The following is a 7,938-nucleotide window of genomic DNA, read 5'->3' as shown; positions in this document are numbered from 1 at the left end:
GCAAGAGACCCGAGAGCTAGAAAGGCGAGGCTCACCACCCATTTATCCCTCCGCCTTTCAATTAGCCCCACATGTGATTATTGGCCAGGCTGGCACAATTAACTAACTCAGTCTTATTTTCAGGGCATGCCTTATTTTTCCATGAAGAAGAATACAGTACACATTTATTGTTTATTGTTTTATTAAGAGACCTTGCACTTCCTGTCTGCTCCGGCTGTGCTGCGGCCAACAGTGAGCTGCGGGGTGGCACCCGCTGCTACAGTCCAGGGTCCAGAGTTACAGTAGGTTCGGGGGGCCTTATTTTGGGGGAGGTCTTATTTTGGGGGGTGTCTTATATTTCAGTGAGAGGCAAAACTGTAAGTAGGTCTTATTTTAGGGGGATGTCTTACTTTCAGGGAAACAGGGTAGCCTAAGGGATGGGGTGAGGCATAAAAGGCACAAAAAGAAAAAAAGCAGAAGTAGGAGGCAGAAGGAGAATATATAGGAGAGGGTCATCAGAAGCTGAGTGATTTCTATAACTTTCTAGAAGACAGAATGTTCACAGAGGACAGGAAGCAGGAAGAATGGTCATGTCAGTGCATCTGGTCCAGGACTTCCCCAGTGACATCTGTTGATGTCTCACTGGCCACAACTATGGCACAGAGCCATGACGACCAGCAAAAGGGGTGCCTGCCATCCCACACCATACCAGGGAACTAGGAGGGAGGGAGGTGTTGGGAAGGCAACCGACAGTGCCTGACGTTCTAATACTAGGAAAGCTATTTACTGAATTTCACGGTTTGGGAACACCCCTATAGATAAACGGTCAAGTCTAGATGAAGAACAGATTGCAAATATGAGCCTGCGGGCAATACCACAGTGCATATCCAGAAAATGAAGGCAAGGGATCACTGAGCTTGTCGACTGGGGAGGGGGGCAGGGTTGAGAGGTACTACCTGTAGTGGATGCAGAATCAATGAAGAACAAAACACAGTGTTTCAAGGGCAGGAATCTGGGAAGCTCGAGCCTGGCGGGGACGGCTGCCCTGCAGATGGCCACAAGCTCTCCCCAGTATGGCGGCTACGTGCCAGCTGCCAAGTGACACTGCACCTGGGGTGCTCTTCGATGACACTGGAGGCTTCTCACATGGTCCAGGTCGTTTCCACTAAATTCACCTCTGGACAAGCGGCCTGCTTACAAACCAAGTACGGAACTGCTAACAAGAAGAATGAAGTGAGGAGACTCAGTCTACCCGGGTTTAAGAGTTAGAACACGGGCAAGGCTGACAGGGCTGTTTGAATCAGAATAGGGCTGTCTGTCGATCAAGGGAGCAGAAAAGAGAACCCAGAAATAGGCCCACACGAAGAAACCCAAGGGATTGCTTTTTTAAGCCCTAGAGTCTCACACCTCACAGAGAAATCAACTCCACACATACAAATTAAACAGGAAACAGAAAACTATAAAACTGCTAGGGGCAAACCAGGAATTCTTCAGGGTTGAGGGGCTAGGCAAAGAGTATGTGGACTTGATACCACGAGACTAACAGGGGTGGGGTGGGGGTGGAAATCCCTAGATTAAATGGCAGCGCTGGGAAAGACCAGTTATGAGGAAGAAAAACCATACAAACAACAGACTAGCATCTGAATCTATCAATGAGTTTCAAAACTCACCAGGAAACCTTCGCAACAGCAAAAACCCCAACGATGCTCCTATTAGAAAATGAGCAAAAGATATGAGGGCACCTTTCACCAAGGAAGATCTGCAGAAAGAGATGTCCTGCCTCAAACATCAGGGAAAATGCACAGCAGAGCCACCCTGCGGTGTGGTACACACACCCGGTCCCAGGCACACTCAAACAAGGGCCCATGGCAAATGTGGCCTAGGATGCACAAAAACGCGGTCTCTCACACACTGTTGGCCGGAAGGACACGCTGGCAAGCCAGCTGGCCTCTTCTCTTTAGAGCTAGCCAAGCGACCATGAGACAAACATAAGTGGCATAAATGTGCATCGCCATGTTCCGCAGAACAGCCCTGAATGGGAAACAGCCCAGATGTCCTTTGGTAAGGGAATAGCTGAACGAGCCATAGGAGCATGTAATCTTGCTCCACCATAAAAAGGAAGAGAAAACAAGACAAAATCTAAAAACTATTGATAGACCACCTGAATCAGCCTGCAGGAAATTTGGCCGAGTGGGAAAAAGAGCCGAAGCCACGCCTGCCTGTGTTATGTATGAACGTATATGTAGAGGATCTGATTCTATTTAGGTTCCATTTTTTATATGGCAAAGTTATAGAGATGGAAAATAAATTTGTTGTTGCCTAGAGTTAGGGAGCCTCAGTTGGGAATGTTCAGGTGCGCACAGACACTGCAGGCAGACATCACAGCAATGCCAATGTCTTACTTTTGACATCCTGTGATCACTGCAATCCTAATTTACAACCTTGAGCTTATTGACAGACAAAAATGACCGGAATGGCTGGCATGTCACCCAAGAACTGTGAGTAAGAGAGAACTTTGTACACACAACTGACTGTCAAGAAAGAAGCCGTGGACAGCATTTACTTGAAGGCAGGGGTCTGTTCTTTCAGCCACTGCCGTTGGGGGCCTGGGGCCCGGTGGTTGAAACTCCGAAAGGACTGTTTGAGGCGGTGTGAAAGAATGATGAGCTCAAGTAAACGTCTGGCCTCCAGTGTGGAATCAGAGTCAGGACTTGTCCTAAAAATCTCTGCTTTGGGGAATCATGTTGCTGATAAAGTGGAACAGTGAACCCAGACGTGGATTTTGTGTCTCGGTACGTACAATAATATACAGCTGGTCATAAAGTCTAAAAACATAGAGCATATTAGTTTATCGTGTGCCCTCATGGACCACCCAAAACGCACCAATTCACCTTTCCTAACATTGAGTCACCCTGACTTCCAGACTTGGTAGGCACCCTGCCTACCACTTGAAGGAATGACAGATGGATAACAACTTGATCTTTGAAATGGGGGAGAAAACTACATGCAATAGTATCATGCATTTATAGCGTCCCTTGGAAGATAAACTGGTACTCTGGCCTCATATTCTTCTTATTCAGCTATATTACCAAGACTACTTTTAACATGTCAGCCTTTAAATGAAGGACTCAGCAAAGCTACCCAGAGGCGGAACAAATTCCAGCCAGAACAGCTCAAGAGTTTCTCTCCCAAAGGTTGGCCTGTCAAATGTGCTTATCCAGGCAGATCTTCCCTGTCACGATGACTAAGAGTCGCTATCAGACTCACCCAGAAGTTGCAACTGATGACTAAGAAAAACGGAAACTCCCGACGTGGCAACTCAAGACCCAGCCCGCACCAGGATAGGTCCCAAAGCAAAGTGCAACTCACCAACCAAAGGTGGCCCCGAGCCGCCCTGTCTGCTGAGACACTCCACCCTCCACCCTCCGGACACACAGGGGTTTCTAGCACAGTATAGGAAAATGGAATGAAAAGAACATTTTTCCATGAATGTCTTGAAGGGTTTCTTCCAAACAAAATGCATCTAAACCTTGTCTCTGCCTGCAGGCAAGTTCTCTTGGGCATACACTTGTCTTAATCTCATTTGGGGGGGGCTTCAAAAAGGGAAGGGGTCCAATCCAAACTGTGGGTTCCAGAGGGATCTGCTGGGCCAATTCAATTCAGGACAGAAGGTTACAGCAATGTTTTCCTCTTCTCCAAAGGACAAAAAATATTGCGGAGGTTTGTTAGGACAAAGTTTTGTTTTCTTTTTCCCAAAACCATGTTAAACATTGGGAGTTCATACAGACATCACATTGTTCCATCACTCAATCACATCAAGCACTATTGTACAATTGCTACCACAATCAGTTTTCAGAACATTGAAAACTGCACGATTGAGACAAAGGCCAGGGCTGTCCCACGCAGGAACCAAGGACCGCCCTAGGAGAACTCATCCACCCACAGCCCTGCGCGGGTCCCTTCAGACTGCTTCTCAGGCTCAAAACTCAGAGGACATTGAAGAGGAATAGGACCAGAGCCCAAACTGATCTTCAACATGATGTAAATTGATGAGCAAGGAATTCTGGAAAGAGCTGGAGTGATGGAAACACCATCTTCAGAAAGAATAGCTGGAAAACAAATAACCAGGTTAGTGCTTTGGCTGTGGGATCCAGAGGGTGGGAAGGACCAGTGTAGAGGACCTCGGTCCCCAAGTCAAGTTGAAGACCACCTCTGACTACACTCAGAGAGCCCCCACCATGGCTGCTGGCTGCTTTCTTCAAAACAGGCCCAGTATTTCTCGGAGTGGTGGGGGGTGCTGTCTGCAAGGAGCGAAGGCTCAGAATTCAGACGGAACTTTTGTCTGATGAAGTTGCCATGTGGTCTTTGTGCCCAAGCTGGCTCAAACGGGGCTCGGTAAACGGGGCAGGGATTTGCCTTTTACTCAGGAGAGCTAACTTAGCCTGTCTTGTCATCCACGCACAGCTGCCGGGGTTTCCTTCCACAGCCCTCGGGGCCCTGTGGCGCACTAGAGGTTTTGTTTTGTTTTGCACTAGAGTTTTACTGCTTGCTTTTCCCCCTGCCCCACCCGCCCCAAAGGGGGCCTGGTGGTGGAATGGGGTATGAGTTGGGTAGCAATCCGAAAGGTCAGCTGTTTGAAGCCACCAGTCGCCCTGCGGAAGATGCTCGCAAAGGGTTAGTCTCAGAAGCCCATAGGGCCAAGGCTACCCTAAGAAGTGTTTGGTGGGGTGTAGTGGCTCCCCCAGCTGGGCTGTAAGTCCCTCCCAGAGACCTCTGTCTCCTTGATTGACCCATGGACTCAAGCTCTAAGAGGAGCTGGCTCAATGGTTCTTGACAGCTTGAAGGGAGAGCCAGGCCCCTGGCATTTGAGCTACCACCAAGCTTAACAAGAAAGGTCTGGGGGACAACCTCCACCATGCTGTCCTCTCAAAACCCCTACCCTCTCCTCCAGTGGACAGGAAGGCCCGGGTCCGTGACAGCCGCCGCGCAAAGCAGGGTGGAAGCGGCGCTCGCTAAAGCAGGCCTGGCCAGATTCAGAGGAAATTGCAGACTCCATGACCGGCCTTGGCTCTGCAGCCTCTTGGCCTCTAAGAGGACAAGTGGCTGGCGTGGCAACGCCTATGCACCTACCAGACAGCCCAGGCTCAGAAAGCCTCTCAGGAGGAAACATCTGCAGCAGGTTCAAAGGGCACAGGCTGTTGCTCAGCGGAAGTTGGAATTGAAAAGGAGATGAAAAACAAGCTTGGCAGGGGGCGGGGAGGGGAGGTGTCAGGCAGAGCAAGATAGTCAAATCCACTTTCTCATCCAAACAACTGGCTCCAGAGCTACTGGCAGGGCAGCTGGGAAAGAACAAACATTTGTGCGGCGTGCTGTGCGCCTCTCAGTGTGGAGACAGCAACCCAAGGGCCCCAAGAAAGCCCCCTGAGGTGCTGGGAAGGTGGGCACTGACTGAACAAGCCCACGAGCAAGTGACCCGGGGTTTCCGGCCCTTGATCCGTCCAAACTGCAGGGCCCTCATCTCTTGTACACACTCGGTTCCCCCGCCCATCCAGAGCCCAGGACCCAGGCAAACAGGAAACCAGAGACTGATGTGGGAGCCCAAGGGCCCGCGGAGGGGGCGGGGCCACTGCCTCCCTCGTGCATTGGGACCCAGTGAGTCCTCCACCCCAGGCGCTGGATTCACGGTGCAGGACTTCGGGGAAAACCCCAGGGCCTGGCGTTATGAGGTGGGCCACTAACCTCCAGATGAGGGAGAAAGACCAACCTTTTTACTCCCATAAGGATTTATTTCACAGTCTCAGAAACCCATGGGGGCAGCTCGATCCTGCCCTTATCGAGGGTCGCTAAGGGTCAGCTCCCTGGCAGCGAGTTTGGGTTCTTGAGTTTTTTAGGGGAAAGGGCTCACCATTTTAAGTGGTGTCAGAATCCACTTGATGCCAACAATCAATAATAGCAAGCAGAAAAGAACACTCCAGGTGAAGAAAGCTGGATCATCTCCCTAATTCCAAGGATTTTCTTCCTCAGCCCTACCCTGGCCTTCCTTCTGCTCCCCCAGGCAATTTATTCTTCTTTCGCTCCACTCGACCACACCACACACCACACACTCGCACGCGTGTACAATTCCTAGCAGCAGCTAAAGGTTAGAGCAATCCCTGCTGGGATGAAAGTCTCACATCAATAAATGCCACCGCCTCCAAGTTCTAGTTCTAAGGCATGATTCTCAATGGAGATGCAGAATGTTGCCCTCCAGGGCACATCTGACAGTATCTGGAGTCATTGTTGTTTCTTACAGTGTGTGTGTCCCATTTCATAAGACAGACTTATCCAGACCAAAACGTCAACTAGGAAACTAAGATGTTTGCTTAAGCGTTTTGTCTAAGTAGAATAGAGCATTAAAAAAGAGGTTCCTTTATCTTCTCTAGCTTCAAGAGTAAACAGAAGTTACGTGACAAAATTCAATCAGTCAGAATAAAGTCTGACTTTATCTGTAAGGTAGGAAGTAAAAAATTTCCTGGAAGTGAAGGGCAGGGAAGCCAGGCTGACTGACGCCACACCAGATATTGGGTAACATGGGGAAAGGGCTAGATTTTTCTGTAGTAATTTCTGTCAAATGAGAACCGATACACTGAAACACGCCCTCAAATGAAGTAACGAAATGGATGCAAGTCTGGGTTGGGTTTCTCTTCTCATCTGCCCAATCTTCCCTGCAAATGGACAATCCAATCCTCAAGTTTAGCTGGAAGGCCAAGGGACTTCTACAGGAGGCCACTACAGGCATTAAAACATATTATAAAGCTCCAGCAACTAAAATGACCTGGTACTGGCATAATATCAGACATGTAAATTAATGGAATGGCATTAAGAAGCCAGAAATAATGGTATATATCAATGATTGCCTGATTTTCAACAAGGGTGCTAAGTCCATTCAATATGGGAAAGAAGTCTTACAAATGGTGCTGACAGTTGGATTTCCACATGCAGAAAAGCAAACAAAGATCCCTGCCTCACATCATACATGAAAACCAACTCAAAATGGATTGAGGACTTCAATGTGAAAAAACAAAACCCTTACTGTTCTCAGGAGAAAATGTAGAGTGAGATCATAGGCCGTAGATATAACCACAAATTAAATACTTGTGTTCATCGAAAGACTTTGTCAACAAAGTGTAAAGAGAGAAAATTGGGGGAACCATCTACATGGCAGGAGTCTCTCTCCTGCAAGGCTACTAGGTTGGTCAGAAGGGCCAAGTGGCTCACCATTGTGCCAGCGCAGTTCCTCTCATTAACATTACCCAAACCCAAAGCCCCTGCCATCAAGTCCGCTCTGACTCCTGGTAACCCTGTACAGCAGCCGTATCTTATCCCCCTCCAAATTGCTAGGGGTTTAGCCCAGTGCTGGACCCAGCGTGCTACCAGGGCCCCCAAACCACGCAGGGATCCCATTCTTCCCCCGTTAGAATGGTGATGGTCATAAAAATGGACAACACGAGGTGTTAGGCAGGCGAACCAGGCAGAGCCATGATGGAAAGCAACCCCCTGGCCAGGGAACTGCCATGTGACTCAGCAATTGCTATCCCAGTGACCCACCCACAAGGGAAGGCAGGCACATCCACACTCACTATAGCATTTCTGGAATGGTCAACAGCTGGATGGATCAGCAAATGCGAACCAGTACCTGCAATATGGGGACCCTTAGGGAGCCCCAGGGAGAATGGAGGTTCTGGAGCACACCACATGCACGGGCTTTGAAAGCAGTATGCTGAGCACAGCATGTTGGTTGCAAAAGAACAGGTATCTCACTTGCACGAAATCAGCAAATATATCAAAGCCTTGGATTATGAGTCGTTACTGGTGCTGGAAGGGAGGGGGAAATGCTTAAGCTTTGGCTTTTGGAGAGACCACGTTCAGGTGAACGGTGGTGGAACAATCTGGAAAAGGAGAGGGCGGATGGTTGTATAA

The 7,938-nt window shown here is 49.0% G+C and overlaps 1 protein-coding gene across 1 annotated transcript in view; it reads right to left on the bottom strand.

The window, feature by feature from the left end:
- The window catches only part of MPP1 (MAGUK p55 scaffold protein 1), a 28,446-nt gene extending 23,411 nt beyond the window's left edge, over positions 1 to 5,035 (bottom strand). Inside the window, exon 1 of the mRNA XM_013008567.3 lies at positions 4,919 to 5,035. Within this exon, the coding sequence (XP_012864021.2) occupies positions 4,919 to 5,035 (117 nt within the window). The remainder of the gene's footprint in view (positions 1 to 4,918) is intronic.
- Between the last annotated feature and the right edge of the window lie 2,903 nt (positions 5,036 to 7,938).

The sequence above is a fragment of the Echinops telfairi genome, unplaced genomic scaffold (genome assembly GCF_000313985.2).
Source record: "Echinops telfairi isolate 266 unplaced genomic scaffold, ASM31398v2 ScPeMD7_7472;HRSCAF=8510, whole genome shotgun sequence".
NCBI classification, from domain to species: domain Eukaryota; kingdom Metazoa; phylum Chordata; class Mammalia; order Afrosoricida; family Tenrecidae; genus Echinops; species Echinops telfairi.
This window is presented reverse-complemented; position numbering and strand designations above follow the sequence as displayed.